This window comes from Quercus robur, chromosome 3, assembly GCF_932294415.1.
Source record: "Quercus robur chromosome 3, dhQueRobu3.1, whole genome shotgun sequence".
NCBI classification, from domain to species: Eukaryota; Viridiplantae; Streptophyta; class Magnoliopsida; order Fagales; family Fagaceae; genus Quercus; species Quercus robur.
The window spans coordinates 31,239,901-31,256,076 of record NC_065536.1 but is presented as its reverse complement, the minus strand read 5'-3'; the positions used below and the strand labels follow the sequence as shown (position 1 = coordinate 31,256,076).

The 16,176-nt window shown below is 39.5% G+C and overlaps 1 protein-coding gene across 1 annotated transcript; it reads left to right on the top strand.

Annotated features, from left to right (window-relative positions):
* The first annotated feature begins 1,335 nt into the window (after positions 1–1,335).
* On the top strand, positions 1,336–2,652 carry LOC126719519 (uncharacterized). Its single transcript, XM_050422061.1, has 2 exons — positions 1,336–1,536; positions 2,125–2,652. The coding sequence occupies exons 1-2, from the start codon at positions 1,336–1,338 to the stop codon at positions 2,650–2,652; spliced, it is 729 nt and encodes a 242-aa protein (XP_050278018.1).
* Positions 2,653–16,176: the final 13,524 nt, after the last annotated feature.

Sequence of the window (16,176 nt, the reverse complement as noted above, 5' to 3'; positions counted from 1 at the left end):
TGTTGCATGCCTGGGCCCAAAATGATGAGAATTTCATAGACTTTAAGAGGAATGCTACAATGTATTCTAGCTAGAGGGCTATTCCAAGAAAAAAAATGATGAAATAATGAATTAAGAATCGGAACCCCAAAAGTGATGAATACATTGCAAGCCCAAGATTGAGACAAAGGGTTGAAAATTCCTAAGTACATTCTAATGAAAGCCCATGAGAGTAAGATGAGAGTTTTATTGTAAATGAGAGGCAAGGATCCATGAGAGGGAAGGAAATGGTATTGTAATTGGGACTCCATTAAAATGAACTTAAGAATTTTCTAAGGACATCTGAAGTTTAAAAAGGAACCTTTAATTGGAACATGAACTTAATGGAAATGGGGCTTCTTTCCAGACATCACTCCGAACCAAGTCCAATGGAAGACAAGACATCCAAAAGGAAAACTGGTTGAAGAAAGACAATGGGAAGAGTAGCAAGCCTTGAGAAAGAAAGAAGAAAGAATTCATCATGCCTAGTGTGGGGCCCATTAATAATTGGACTTAGGTTGGGTTTTCTAAAAACATGGGAAAAGAGTTTTGTAATGCAAGTTCCAATGTACTTTTCAATATTTTCAATCAGATGAATTTTGATTTGACTTATTTTGATGTGTCTCATAACATTGAAATTCTACACTTAAATGATTCAAATGAAATTAATAAACAATTGGAAAAGAAATTGAATCTATGGAACCAACTCTTAAAGTCATTAATTTAAGCAATGATGAGAATCCATGCTTAATTAAAATTGGCTTAACTCTAAATGAAAAAGAAAGAAAAGATCTTCAAGAATTCCTCATGGAATTTCAAGAGGTGTTTGCATGGTACTAAGAGGACATGCCTAGAATTGACCCAGAGATAGCTCAACATCACATTGATACTCATGATCACATGGTGCCCGTCAAGCAAAAATTGAGAAGAATGAGGGCCGAATGGCTCTTAAAAATCAAGGAGGAAGTCACTAAGCAATTAAAGGTAGGGTTCATTAAACCCGTACACCAAGTCGAATGGATAGCCAATGTTGTGCTCGTACCTAAGAAGGATGGGAAGATGAGGATGTGTGTGGATTTTAGGAACTTGAACAAGGCATGCCCTAAGGATGACTTTCATCTCCCTCACATTGATGTCATAGTGGATAACATGGCAAGAAGTGCCTTGATGTCTTTTATGGATGACTTTTCGGGGTACAACCAAATCAAGATGGCTCCCAAGGACGTGACCAAAACCACCTTCACTATTGAATGGGGAATCCACGGTTATACGGTGATGCCGTTTGGCCTCAAGAATGCTGGGGCAACATATTAAAAAATGGCTACGGCCTTGCTACATGATATGATGCATAATGAGGTAGAGGTGTATGTCGATGATATGATAGTGAAATCCAAGGATAGGGGAAGCCACATCATAAACTTGAGGAAGTTCTTCGAGAGAATTAAAGAGTATAGGCTAGGATTGAACCCCCAAAAATGTACCTTTGGAGTAACCATTGGAAAATTGCTAGGCTTCCTAGTGAGTGATAGAGGGATAGAAGTTGACCCATCCAAGATTAAAGCTATTTTAGAGATGCCTCCACCCAAAAGTGAGAAAAAAATAAGGGGTTTCTTGGGTCGATTACATTACATTAGTCGATTCATTGCCAAGCCCACCTCTACTTGTGAGCCCATCTTTAAACTGCTAAGGAAGAATGAACCACATACATAGAACAATAAGTACCAAAAATCCTTTGAGCTTATCAAGGAATATCTCATCCACCCACCTATCCTAGTGTCTCCATAACATGGAAGACCCTTACTCCTATACCTCTCCATCATAGGGAATGCGGTTGGAAGTATGCTTACACAAGAAGACAATGACAAAAATGAGAGGACCATATACTATTTGAGCAAAAGGTTCCATGATTACGATACTAGGTACACTCCCATAGAAAAGTCATGCTTTGCACTTGTTTGGGCCATACAGAAATTGAGACATATCGTCTTACCTTTCCAAATATGGGTGGTAGCAAGAATAGACCTATTGAAGTATCTCTTTGAGAAACCCGCGTTGAGTAGAAGATTGTCAAGACGGTTGATCTTGTTAGCATAATTCGATTTGAAGTATGTGGCTAAGAAAACTATCAAAGGAAGTGTCGTGTCAAATTTTTGTGTCGAGAATCCTATAAAGGGGGAAGATGGTAAAGAAGACTTTCCAAATGAGAACATTTTGGATGTTGAGTTAGGAGCATGGAAGATGTACTTTGACGGAGCCATAAACCAATATAGGAATGGGATTGGAGTACTCTTGATCATTCCCGAGGGATCTCACATACCTTTAGCAATCGAGCTGAACTTTGAAGCGACTAATAACATGGCTGAATATAAGGCTTGTATTGCCGGAATGGAAGCTCTTCAAGAATTAGGGGTAAAGGAGGCCAAAGTCTTTGGGGATTCGAATTTGGTTATAGCCCAAGCGCAAAAGTTGTGGAAGGTGAAGGAGGAACATTTGAAACCTTATCAACAATACTTGGAGGACTTGACCAAGACCTTTGACAAGATTGAGTATACAATCATCCCTAGAGCTCAAAATCAATTTGCGGATGTTTTAGCTACTTTAGCCTCCATGGTAGAAATACTCGAGGGAGTATGAATATGACTCTTAGAGATTGAGCAAAGTTATGAGGAAATGTACAAGAGGAAAATCGAAGCTTCAGTAATGACCATAAAGGAAGAGGAAGTTTCGTGGTACTATGACATCATGAAGTTCTTGGAACTAGGGGCATATCTGAATGGTGCCAATAAGAGAAAACGTCATTCCATTAGGATGATGGCAACTCAGTATATCCTATGTGAGGGACAACTCTATAGAAGATCCTATGATGGCATACACCTTCATTGTTTAAAGAGGGAAGAAGCTGAGAGAGTAATGGAAGAAGTGCATCAAGGGATTTGTGGTCCTCATATGAATGGAAGAATGTTAGCCAAGAAGATCCTCAAGATAGAGTACTACTGGAATACGATGCAGACTGATTGTGTGGACTATACAAAAAGTTGCTATGATTGTCAAACACACGCTAACTTGAACCATATACCACCTAGTGAGTTGTATAGCATGACTTCTCCATGGCCATTATCGGTTTGGGGCATAGATGTGATTGGAAGGATAGCTCCCAAGGCTTCAAATGGGCATGAATACATTTTGGTGGAAATTAACTATTTCACCAAGTAGTTGGAGGCAGCCTCTTATTCCGTATTAAAGGTTAAGCGTGTGACTCGATTCTTAGAAACAACATCATATGTCAGTTTGGGGTACCCCAAGAGATCATTTTTTATAACAGTTCCCACTTTGAGGGGGAGGTTCGAAAGATCATGGAGTTGTACAACATTGAGCATCACAAGTCTTCACTGTATCGACCATAAGCTAATGGGGCCGTGGAAGCAGCCAATAAGAATATGGAGAACATCCTAGTCAAGATGGTAATGACAAACAAAGATTGGGCCTAGAAGCTTCCATTTGCCTTATGGGGTTATAGAACTTCTATCCATGCATCGACTGAGGCAACACCTTACTCCTTGGTTTATGGTAGCGAGACAGTGCTTCCTATTAAGGTGGAGATACAATCTTTGAGGGTATTGGTGGAAACCAAGGTCCTAGAAGAGGAATGGTTAAGAAGAGGTATGAACAATTGGTTTTGATAGATAAGAAGAAGGCTAGGGCACAATACTATGCACAAGGGTACCAAAAAAGGATTGCTAAGGGCATTTAACAAGAAAGTGAAACCAAGAAACTTTTAGAAAGGAGACTTGATCCTAAAGGTGCTTAAAGATGAGACCTTTGATCCAAGAGGGAAGATGAAGCCAAGGTCGTCTAAGCCTTTTATCATTAAGAAAATCATGCCTGGATGTACTACAAGAATCACAGATTTGAATGAGGAAGAGATGCTTCACCCAATTAACATAGATAGACTCCGAAAATACCACATTTAAAAGCCAATAAAAAAGAAAAACCTGCTAGGTTGAAAACCCGAAAGGGCGGCCTAGACAAAAATTAAGGCAAAAGAACCCCGTTAGATTGAAAACCCGCAAGGGCGGTCTAGGCAAAAATTAGGGGAAAAGACCGTGGGCATGGAAAAAATTCACAAAGGGACATCATAGGCAAAATTTACATGGTAAAGGAAAAAGAAAAGAAAAGAAAAAGAATAATGATGACAATAAACAAAGATAATAAAAGGAAATTCTCTTATTGCCCAAATTAAAGGATAATAAGATTGTTTTCATAGGAGATTTGGAACATTCCAATCCTTTATTAAATTCAAAAACAAAATATGAGAATCATAAAAATGTAGAAAAGTAAAACATAAGGCATATCAAGGTGGTCACTTAGTCCTCCTTAGTTTCTAGTTGTAAGCCTTCTCATCCTTCAGAATACACTTCATGTCATCCTCCAACCATTGCTTGTACCTTATAGTGGGATAGATGTATTTAGGAGGAATGATGTCTTTCATCATCCTACAACGTGGCTAAGCCTTACTGATCCTACCCAAGATCCTATTGGTGAACACTACGTTGTGGTAGGCCCCCTCATCATCAGGAGCTCCTTGACGCTTTCCAAACAGCCTTAAGATATGACAAGTGGAGTAGTGAGAGCAGCATCGAAGCCCAACTAAAGTCACACAGTGGTCCTTGCAGTAACTATGGACCATGCTTGAGATATGCCACCATTCCACGACCCATTGAATGTTGGTCTCCTTAAGGTGACCCATAAGCTCCATATATGCCTTAAAGCCCATGTCATTCCGATGAAGTTGGCGGTCCCTAAGGTGCCTAGGTAGGTAGATGCTGAGAGAAACGGAGGGAGGTTGAAGCAACCGAAGTCTCTCTTGTAGCCATATCTAGAAAAAAGAAGGAGAAGGAGAGAGAGGAGGGAATTTAAAAAATAAATAAATAAATAAATAAAGAAGAAGAAGAAGAAGAAGAAGAGCAAAAAAGAGAGAGAGCATGAGAAAATAAAATAAAATAATGATGAAAGACGATATAAGGTAGGTAGGTGCTAAGAGAAACGGAGGGAGATTGAAGTAACCGAAGTCTCTCTTGTAGCCATATCTAGAAAAAAGAAGGAGAAGGAGAGAGTGGAGGGAATTTAAAAAATAAATAAATAAATAAATAAAGAAGAAGAAGAATAAGAAGAAGAGCAAAAAAGAGATAGAGCATGAGAAAAATAAAATAAAATAATGGTGAAAGACGATATAAGGTGCCTAAATGGGTTGAAAACCAAAAGACAATCCATGCAAAATTAGAGGGATCTCACTAGGTTGAGAACCTAGGCAAAAATTAGGGATTATACCTGAAGGAGAAGAGGACTTTCCGCAAAGAAGTTTGCTTCCTTCCTATGAAAGGCATCCAAGCCAATGAAGGTCTTTGCCAAGATCAAGCCCATTGGATTACCTCTCTTTAGCTCATATGCTATCATGCACATCCAAAAGTCTACACAATACGAGTTTTGAACCAAGAAATACCTTGCAAAAGCACACAAGCAAAAGGCACGAAGAAAGTACAAGTGTGGTCTCTCACCCTCATGAAAGGTTGAATGGGAAAAATACTCAAAAACCAACTTAAGGTTGAGCTTCCCAAAGACACACCACCTATTTGCTATGGTGAAAAGGATACCTAACACGACTCACAGCAAGGAGGGAAGGTCCCTGCCTATGGTAGGGAAGATGAGATCATCAATCTTCGGTTCACCCATGATAGCAACAAATTCCTCAATAGTGAGGCATAGTTCTATTCCACTGAAGTGGAATACATGCCGAAAAGAAACCCAATAATTAGCAGCAGCATGAAGAAGAGTTTCATCCACCCTAATTTGATGATAGGAAAAAATGCAAGAAAGACCATAGAGAGTAATGGAATCCTTGAAATCGAGACTAAGCTTCCTAATCCAAGTAGAGACATCAAGAGGAGAGTTTTCTGCCATTGGGGGACCTTAAAATATTGTTCTCTGGGTTGGAAATACGTGGGTGAAGGTTTTGGACTCAAACGGCTACTTTTATACTTAAGTAAGTCCATTAGGGTTTTTTTGATTCGCGGCCCATGTACATAAGGTCAACCCTGTGTACGCAAAGTCAAATCTGCATACGCAGCCCATCTTCATGTATGCATAGCGCGTGGCAAAAACCCATGTTCCCCTGTTTTGAGCAGAGTTTTTCTCTCCAAGGCATTCTTAAGGGTTCCTGCAGCCTAAGGGATCATCCAAGACACATTCCAAGCACAAGATTGCAAGTATCAAAGAAGCAAAGTTGTATAGAAACATACAATTTATGACATATCTTGTAAATTAAGTGCTAAGCCCTAATCAAAAGTATAAATGTAAAAGATGTTCTAAATACAATCCTTTGTCTCAAACTTAATCCAAAATGTCTGCTAAAAGGAATAAAAACCATGAAAGCAAAAAAGAAAAAGAAAAAGTGTGTTATATGCCTATATGTGTCTTGAACTGCAGGTAATCAATGGTGCCGCCTCTTCCTTGATCAATAGCTAGGAGTTGCCTCCGAGTCCTCCTCCTTACCATCATCATCACCACCGTCTGAATGGGCTGCTCCTCCAGGACCATATAGCTCCCTCGAGTAGTTGGTCACCTCCAACTTGAGATTCCTGACCAGCCACACCAATTTCTTATGCTCTTGGATAGCGGGCTGCAGTTTAAAGAAAGAGGGTTAGTGATTGAAACAAACAGAGAAATTTGGCAAAAAAAAAAAAAAAAAGGAAGAAGAAAGGGAAGAAAGAACTCACTGCTCGAGTGTTGGGAAGGAAAGGATAACCTATGACCTTAGGATTACAGGGCACGACACACTCCTGAGCAAAGCCATCCATGCCATAAGCATATACCGTCCAAGGGATATGTGGAGGATCGATGGGCTCGCCGGCAGCAAGTCCCCCCTATTGCAATTTCCCATATTAGGAGTCATGACAAACAAAAAGGAAGGAAGAGGGGAAAAAGAGATTGAGCATGTACTTGAACAGTAAGAGAAGGCATAAGGCGATTGATGTTGAACTCATCATAGTCCAACCCCTTAAAAAGCCACTCAGCATAGGAAATGCTGCTACCCCACACGTTGTATTTAGCATCCGTCATGCAGTGTGGGGCAAGCATGAACTTAGGAGGGTCCATCAAAATCTATGGTTCATCCCTACCCACCAACTGGCATCGCACCAACTTCGCCAAATATAAAGCCCTCAAACCTGCACCCTCAAGGGGTCGGGTAATCTCCGAAGTAATGAAAGCGGCAGGCTCCAAGTTTCAAGAAGTGGGAAGGGGCTGGCCGGCCCATAGAGGCCAGTTAACCTATAATGACATAAGGTTAGAAAAAGAGTATTCTAAAGGAAATGCATGAAGAGGCATGAACAACTAGAACTCTTAAACTTACCTTATCTGAAGTTAACCTAGCAAGATGGGCCCTCACTTGAGGAAACTTCCTCAGAACTTGATCGGTGCCTGAGGTTATGAGACCAGACCTAACAACCCAATGCTGCAAAAAGAAGCACAAGCCACAGGTTAGACACGAGATGACAGTTTGCAAGATGACAGTTTACAAGGTGACAATTTGCAAGATGACAGTTTGCAAGGTGACAGTTTGTAAGACAATACAGTTTGCAAAGCTACAAGCTACGAGTGAAAATGCAAAGAATGAAAAGATAACTAACCTTAAGGAGCTTCCAAGGCCTTACAAACTGTCGTAAGGTGCCTCGTCTAAGAGTATCAAGACTGGAGTAAAGATAGGCAAGACATGCCTGTCCCCAGTTGGCCTTTTGTGCCTTTCCAACGTCCTAGAAGAGGGTCAACCACCTCAATGACACCGTTTGCCTACCATTGGCAAAGATATAAGCCTCCAACAAGTGGAGAAGGAAAGCCCTAGCCATACGGACACATTCCTCCCTAGTCCTCTATGGAAGAAACATGTAATCCGACACCAAATCAAAGTAGCAGATGGTCTCAGTGGAGTACTTCCTCCCTAACAAGTCAAGACCCAGCTAGATTCTTGACACACCGTCCAAACTGATGATGGACCCTTCGAAGCTAAGGCCAGTCATATGGTAAAAGTCATAGGGAGTCACTGTCATCTCCTACTTGGCAATATGAAAGGTGTGGGTAGCACTCGCAAACTTCTTTGAAAGAAGACCAATGATAGGCTCAAAGCCGGCCTCCCAGGTATAGCCCCTGGTTTTGGGGACAAGAAGGTTGAACCATTCCACCACCTTATTGGTGCTTCTCCTACCAGCATAAGGAGATGATGAATCCAAAAAAGAAGAAGGTGACATTAGATTCCTAATTCAAGTAAAATTTAGAAAATATGATGTTTTGATGTAAGAATGAAGATAAAAAGAAGGATATAATGATAATCAGATGCAAAAATGACAAAAAGGTGTTAGGATTGCATATGGAAGTGAAATAGTTGAAAAATAAGTAAAGATGGGCAGAGTAGGGCTTCTGCCAAGCATCTCATGTACGCAGGTTAAAGCCCACGTACGCAAACAAGACCTTGCGCACGCAGGTCCATTCCCATGTACGCAGAGCCTCAAGAACAGACCTGCGTACTCAAGAACAGAACTACATATGCATGAATGTCAGCTGCGTATGTAGGCCTGAGCCCACGCATGCAAGAACATAGACAGAAGTAGTTCTTCGACATTTTCAAAGAAGCATCATCCAAAATCAATCCTAGACATGTTCCTACCCCTCATAAGATGTCAGGTTTTCATCTAAACCCATCCCATAGCAAAACCCAAGCATTTGCATGGCCAAAGACATATCAAAACCGAAGATCAAAGAGAAACTTGAAAATGAGAAGAAAAAAAATGAGAAAACTTACAGATTTGCCCATGGGAATGTGATTCTCTGGCCAGTATGTCAATGGTGGAAGCCCCACCAGCCTTATTACTCCACTCTAATGGGTAAGATGGAAGGCATTAGAAGATAGGACATAGGAGGACTTCCTGGCTTTGGGTGTCATTGGAGAAGATGATGAGAGAATGAAAGAAAATGAGAGAGTTTGATAGGATGAGAAAGTCAGGAAGTGAGGAAAAGGAAGATGAGAGAAAGGTTTTTGTAGAGAAAAAAAAGATGAGGGAAATGGAGAGAATGAAGAAGAAAAAAAATGGTTGGTAACCGTTAGAGAAAATGAAAAGGTGAGAACACACCTAATGGCTAAACTATGACTACGAGTAGTTTTGGCCTCACCACTAAACTACGTGTAGTTCTACACGTAGTTTAGTCATGAACAATTTAAAAAAAAAAATTCTTTCTTTCAAAAAGGGAGGGACATCTCAAGATTACAACAATTAAGCACGAAATTATCAAAAGACTCTTCAGTGAGCGGTAAAGAAAGTAGAAGCCTCTTCCCCCGATCAAGCACATCAAAAACTGTCCCTAGTAGATCAAGCACATCGAGAACCATCTTCGGTGGTTCAAGAACATCAAAAACACCATCCCCATGAAGGAAGCAGAAGACTCTTCCCCAGCAGATCATGCATATCAAAAACACTATCTTCAATAAGGAAGCAAAATATTCTACCTAATATGGATCGAACCTATCAAGCATCACCCTCAACGAGAAAGTAGAAGACTCTTCCTTAATATTTCAAACATCTCAAGCAATATCCCCAGTGAAGGAAGCAAAAGATTCTTCCTCATGTAGGATTGAACCTATCAAACATTATCCCCATAGAGGAAGCAAAAGACTCTCCTTCAATAATTCAAGCATATCAAGTGTCATACCCATGGAAGAGGCAGAAGATTCTTCCCTAATGGACCCAAGCACATCAAAGCAAATCCCCAGAGAGGAAGCGAAAGATTCTTCCCCAAAGTATCCTTAGTAAGGAAGCATAAGATTCTTCCCCAGTGAGTCTCATACACCGAAAATCCCCTAGTGAGGGAGTAAAAGATTCTCCCTCAAAATCCTTGGTGAACCATGTAGGAAGTATAAGATTCTTCCCTAGTGGATCACACATTTACACTACTCCTCAGCGAGTCCATCCATACTACTCCTCAGTGAGTTTCTCATCCCTAAGCAAGTCGTGAGAGGCAGAAGATTCCTCCCCATGTACATCTACTCCTCAGTGGGCTTTCACCATCCCTAGTGGATCTAACAATCAAGGCTACTCGTGCACATATCCCCCAGGAATTGAACATGCAAGCACGGTAAAAAAAGGTAGAGATAATGATAGAGAAAGAGACCAAGGTCAACCCAAGGCAAGAGCCTCACCAGAAAAGGTAGAGAAAGAAGTGAAGAAGACAAGAGGAACAACTCACCCGAAGAAGTTTGAGGCAAGAGCCCCAGATGGTCACCACAGAGACTATATCCTTTTGCTGTTTATTAGGTTAGCTCGTAAGAGCACCCTTGTTTGTTTTCTTTTTTCTTTTTTAGTGACTCTAGGATAGTGAGTCACTTGCCATTTGCTTGCAAGTGGCAAAATAGGTTTTGGGATAATGAACCTGTCATTGCTCGTTTTTCGAGCAACAAAGGTGGGACTTCAGACATACAAATCCCACACAGCTCTTCGAAGTTGCATCCCGCCCCATGTATGCGTGATGTGTGTCGTGTGTATGGGTTGGGCTCGAGTCATATGTCGAAACAAAATGTTTTTCTCTTATTCTTTTGATTCTGTTAGCAAAGCTCATGAATCAAAAGAGGGGCATCTATAGATACCGCATTTTGTACCCCTTATGACTCAAGCCCCCGTTCTCCAATGATGCTCGAACTCTAAGTCCTAAGACCAGTTTAGATCCCAATTAGATATTAAATTGACTTAAGGAGTGTTAAAATGGAAAATATAACCTTTTAAATGAGCAAAAATCTATTTTTGAAAATAAAATGACCAAAGAGGCCTTTGTCTTGCGTACATGGGTCACGACCTATGTACACAAGCTAAATCATGCGTACGCAAGCACATTCCTGCGTACGCAACTAAGGTTTCAGAAGCATAAGAAATGCAAGTTTTCTACAATAATGGCTGAGCTTTGGAATGAATCCCACATCGTTTGGGAGTTATTCCAAACCCTATTTTTTCAACTATAAAAAGTCGTACATGATACATTTTCAAAATACACAGAAATCTCACAGGAAAAACACCCTAAGATTCACTAGAAAATAGTGAATCGAAAGGGAGTTTTTCACAAAACACACTCGAGTTAATTTTATTTTATTGGAACCTTTTCTAGCTCCAATCCTTCTAGTTTAACATTGCTAATCACTTTCTTATTGGTATATAAATAGATTTAACTAAGGGGAACGGTCAAAATCAAGCTTGGAAAGCTTTTGTGTAAGGTATCTAGTCTAAACTTTTCATTTTCCCTCTCTTTTAATTTCTGCTTTTAAATCCTCCTATTTGCTTTTTTTTTTTTTTTTTTGTTAAGATATGTTCTAATATGCCTTCCTAGATTAGGTTTAAGTTTTTATTTGCTTAAAATGTCTGTTAGGGTGTTAGAATTGTTTTTTTGAAGTTTTGCTCTATTTTTGCGTTTTTAGGGTTTTCTGGGCAAGGATATGCGCACACATGATCTAGCCTGTGCATGCAGGCTTGATTATGCTTACGCGGAACTGTTTTAGAGTGTGTGATGCCGTTGCCCAGAAACCCTAATTTTTTGTTTGTTTTGTTTCTACTTTCACATGTTTTTTTGTTTGGCATTTTTCCATATGTTTTAGGCCCAATAAGTTTATGTCCACTTTTTCACATACTTGTTTGTTATCACATGTTTAGATTAAGGTTTGTCTTAGGGTTTTTTAGTTTTAATACCATCCATTCACATGTTCATGCATGAATGCCATGGATGCTGTGTTGCTATAAGGTAAGTGAAAGGTAAGTCATTTATTGGAAATGTTCATGCATTTGTGATATAATCTTGTGCTGATGTTAGAGATGAATATGAATGTTTGGATCTTTCCTTATGCTTATGTTTCTGCCTTGAATATGCTTTGATGCCATGATAGATGTGTGCTAGGGTTTGTGATGAGATGCCATGATAGATGTATGCTAGGGTTTCTTTTGTGTGTTTAGCTCTCTTTTGCTTTGTGGATAGATAAGTATGCTTGTTTAGGGTTAAAGATGTCATGTTGTTTGTTAGATGCATGTTAGTGTGTGTGTGTGTGTGTGTGAGTTTAGAATGCAAGTATTTAAATAGTTTTTACTAGGGTTAAGACATAAGACACAAAGATGGGAGGCCAACCTTAGGGTTAGGCGATCTTCGGTGCCTAACACCTTCCCAAGAGCGTACCTAAACTTCGAACCCATATTTTGGTAGTAAGATCAAAAGGTCTTTTCTTGAAGGGACGCTATATATATGGTTCCTAAACCATTGCAAAAAATAGGTGGCGATTCCAAACCCCTTGTGTCCATAGGGAACGATCAAAATTAAGCTTGGAAAGCTTTTGTGTGAGGTATCTAGTCTAAACTTTTCTTTATCCCTCTCTTTTATTTTTTGCCTTTAAATCCTCATGTTTGCTTTGTTTTTTGTTTGTTAAGATATGTTCTAATATGCCTTCCTAGGTTAGGTTTAAGTTTTTGTATGCTTAAAATGCATGTTAGGGTGTTAGAATCGTTGTTTTGAAGTTCTACTTTGTTTCCACGTTTTTAGGGTTTTTTGGGCAAGGATCTATGTACGCATGATCTGGCCTGCGCAAGCAAGCTTGATTAAGCGTACATAGACCTGTTCTAGCATGCATGATGCTGTTGCCCAGAAACCCTAAATTTTGTTTTGTTTTGTTTTGTTTTATTTCTATCTTTACATGTTTGTTCTGTTTGGCCTTTTTTTCATATGTTTTAGGCCTTAAAAGTTCCTGTCCATATTTTCACATGCTTGTTTATTATCACAAGTTTAGATGAGGGTTTGTCTTATTGTTTCTTAGTTTTAATACCACCCATTCACATGTTCATGCATGAATGCTATGGGTGTTGTGTTGTTGCAAGGTAAGTGAAAGGTAAGTCATGCATTGGAGATGTTCATGCATTTGTGATATGATCTTATGTTGATGTTAGGGATGAATATGAATGCTTGGATGTTTCCTTATGCTTATATTTCTGCCTTGATTTGATTGTATATGTTGTTGCCTTGAATATGCTTTGATGCCATGATAGATGTATGCTAGGGTTTGTGATGAGATGCCATGATAGATGTATGCTAGGGTTTGTGATGAGATGCCATGATAGATGTATGGTTAGGGTTTGGGATGAATGATTCCATGTTGAATGCTTAAATGTATGCTAATGTGTGTGTGAGTTAGAATACAAGCATTGAACATGCTTTTAATATGATTAAGATATAAGACACAATGATGGGAGGCCAACCTTAAGGTTGGGCGATCTTGGGTGCCTAACACCTTCCCAAAAGCATACCTAAACTCCAAACCCATATCTCTGGTAGTAAGATCAAAATGTCCTTCCTCGAAGGATTGCTATATATATGGTTCCTAGACCATTACAAAAACTAGGTGGTGACTTCTCCCCTTGTGTCCACAAGTTTCTTACTTTTGATTATAGCTTCTATGCATTCCCCAATTGATATAAAGTTGGTGAAAAGTTGAGCTTGGGTGCCAATCATCCTCTCAAAGCATGGCAAATTGAGTGTGTCTACAAAAGTCTTTATCATCTCCCATTCAAGCATTGGAGGTTGGACTTGGGCCGCTTTGCCCTTTACCTTTGAGCATACTCCTTGAAAGTCTCCCTACCCTTCTTCTCCATTCTTTGAAGATCAAACTGATTGGGACTTCTCCTCTTGTGTCCACAGGCGGTATCCACAAGTTTCTTACTTTTGATCACAGCTTCTATGCATTCTTGTGTCCACAGGCGGTATCCACAAGTTTCTTACTTTTGATCACAGCTTCTATGCATTCCCTAATTGATATAAAGTTGGTGAAAAGTTGAGCTTGGGTGCCAATCATCCTCTCAAAGCATGGCAAATTGAGTGTGTCTACAAAAGTCTTTATCATCTCTCATTCAAGCATTGGAGGTTGGACTTGGGCCGCTTTGTCCCTTTACCTTTGAGCATACTCCTTGAAAGTCTCCCTACCCTTCTTCTCCATTCTTTGAAGATCAAACTGGTTTGGAGCCAACTCCTTGTTGTGGTGGTATTAATTTAGAAGTAATTCACTCATATACTTGGTCTATAAAAATTGCCCCTTGTACCATTTAACACATTGTGCAATGCATAGACTTCTAGTCTTTTCAACATCAAAGTCTAAGTATGATATGTGTAAATGGTACTCAAAGAAATTATTCATTTTTACCTTTTCTAATTGATCAATTCAACACCTTAAGAGCATTAGCATTGGTGGTGCCAAATTGCCAAATTGCTATTTTTAACAACCAATATAACAAAAATAAGGTTGTAATAGTGGTGCCATTGCTAAAATTTTTACCACTTAAGCTATAGTAAACTGCCATCTATGGCAATGCACTGTAGCTCAAAACTATAGCAAAATATCAATATTTTATTTCATCTTCTAATTAAATAATATTTTCTCTTTCCTTTTTATCTTTACTATTTCCTCCTCAGCTCTTCTCTTCTCTTCTCCCTTTATTTTTTTCTCTCTTCCTCCAACTCCTCGCTGACCCATCTCCCCATGCCCAGTCACCCAGCCGCTACCGACCCAAGCCCCAAGCTACCGTTGACCCAAGCCCTAAGCCACCGCCCTCACTGTTCTCATCAAACCTCGTTGACCCATCACACCTTTCGCTCCTTGCTGCTACCCTTGAGTCCATCTATCTTCTCTCTTTGCTATGATGATCGGGATTGAGATCGAAATTTGGGCATGTTGGTTGTGATTAGGTTTTTTGTGTGTGTTCATATGGGTTTGGTGGCTATGGTGGAGGTGGTTGTTGATTTTGGCAGTGAGCTTCTTAGATTTTGGTTGTGGTAATGGTGGATGATTTTGGCTTTGGTAGTGGGTTTCATGGATTTTGGCTATGGGATTCGTGGTTTGTGGTTGTGATGGTGGGTTGTCATGTCTGGTAGTGACAATGAGTTTTGTGGATTTTGATTGTGGCAGTGGATTGTGGTTGTAGTTGTGATGGTGAGTTGTCATGGCTGGTGGTGCTAGGTTGTTGTTTTGTTTTTTGTTTTTTTTTTTTTTTTGGTTTTGGTTTTTTGTTTTTTGTTTTTTTTTCCTACGTTATGTTATGGTTGCCACAGTGGTGGTTGTGGCAGATGGTGGAGGTCGCTATAGCTGGTTGTTATAGTTTTTGTGGTGTTTTTTATTATTATTTTAATGAATTGTTTGTATTATTATAATGAGATGAATGTAAAAATAGAATCATTGATATTGGGAGTATTGTAAAATGAGGTGATAAAATAGATAAAGTAGTTTTTTAATGTGCTAAAAGCTAAAAATTTTAACTACCAATGCTGATGCTCTAAAACCACCAAACACATTAGTCCAAATGATATCTCTCCTTGCTAAATGCATGGGGGCATGGGGACATGGGGGTAGGGGAACTATGGCTTGTTTGGAAGTTTAAAGAGGGATGAGAGTAGAGGGGAGTAGAGGGGAGGAGAGTAGTCGGGAGGAGAGTAGAGGGGAATGGTTCCCCTCCACCTTATTTGGATGTTTTTAAAATTAGTAAGGGGGAAGGGAGTAATTAGCCCTTCCCCTTGTTTGGATGTTTTAAAAAATTAGGATGGAGAGGAGAGGAAATGATTAAAATAGACAAATTTACCCCTATTTGAAAATGAACTTGCAACATTAGTCTATTATTAACTTAGAAAGGGTAAATTGGGAAATTTATCTAGTCAATAATTTATCTACTCTACTTTCCCTCCAAATCTCTCAAATTTGGGGGAATTAAAAATGAAGGGTTAGAGGTGGTTGAAATCCCTCCAAATCCCTCCAAACTCCTCCCCCTCCTTCCTTAAAAAACTTTCAAACAAGGTAATTGAATTACTCTCCTTCCCTCTACTCTACTGCCCCTCCTTTTTTAAACTTTCAAACAGGCCATTAGTTTGAGCCATAAAAGGGATTGGGATGGGATATATTTAGTTAGCATATATTTCTAAACCAATTTAAAAAAATTCAACGCATCATGTTTAACCTCTTAACTAACATTATTTTGTATACGGGTTCCATTTCTGCAAAAGTTTGTAGGATCATTTCATGATCCAATTATATTTGGCTTTGACTTAGAAATT

Coding starts and splice junctions, on each gene's coding strand:
- LOC126719519 (XM_050422061.1), top strand. CDS start 1,336: ATGGCTACGGCCTTGCTACATGATATGATGCATAATGAGGTAGAGGTG. Junction 1,537..2,124: donor GAAAATTGCTAGGCTTCCTA/GTGAGTGATAGA, acceptor TTCGATTTGAAG/TATGTGGCTAAGAAAACTAT.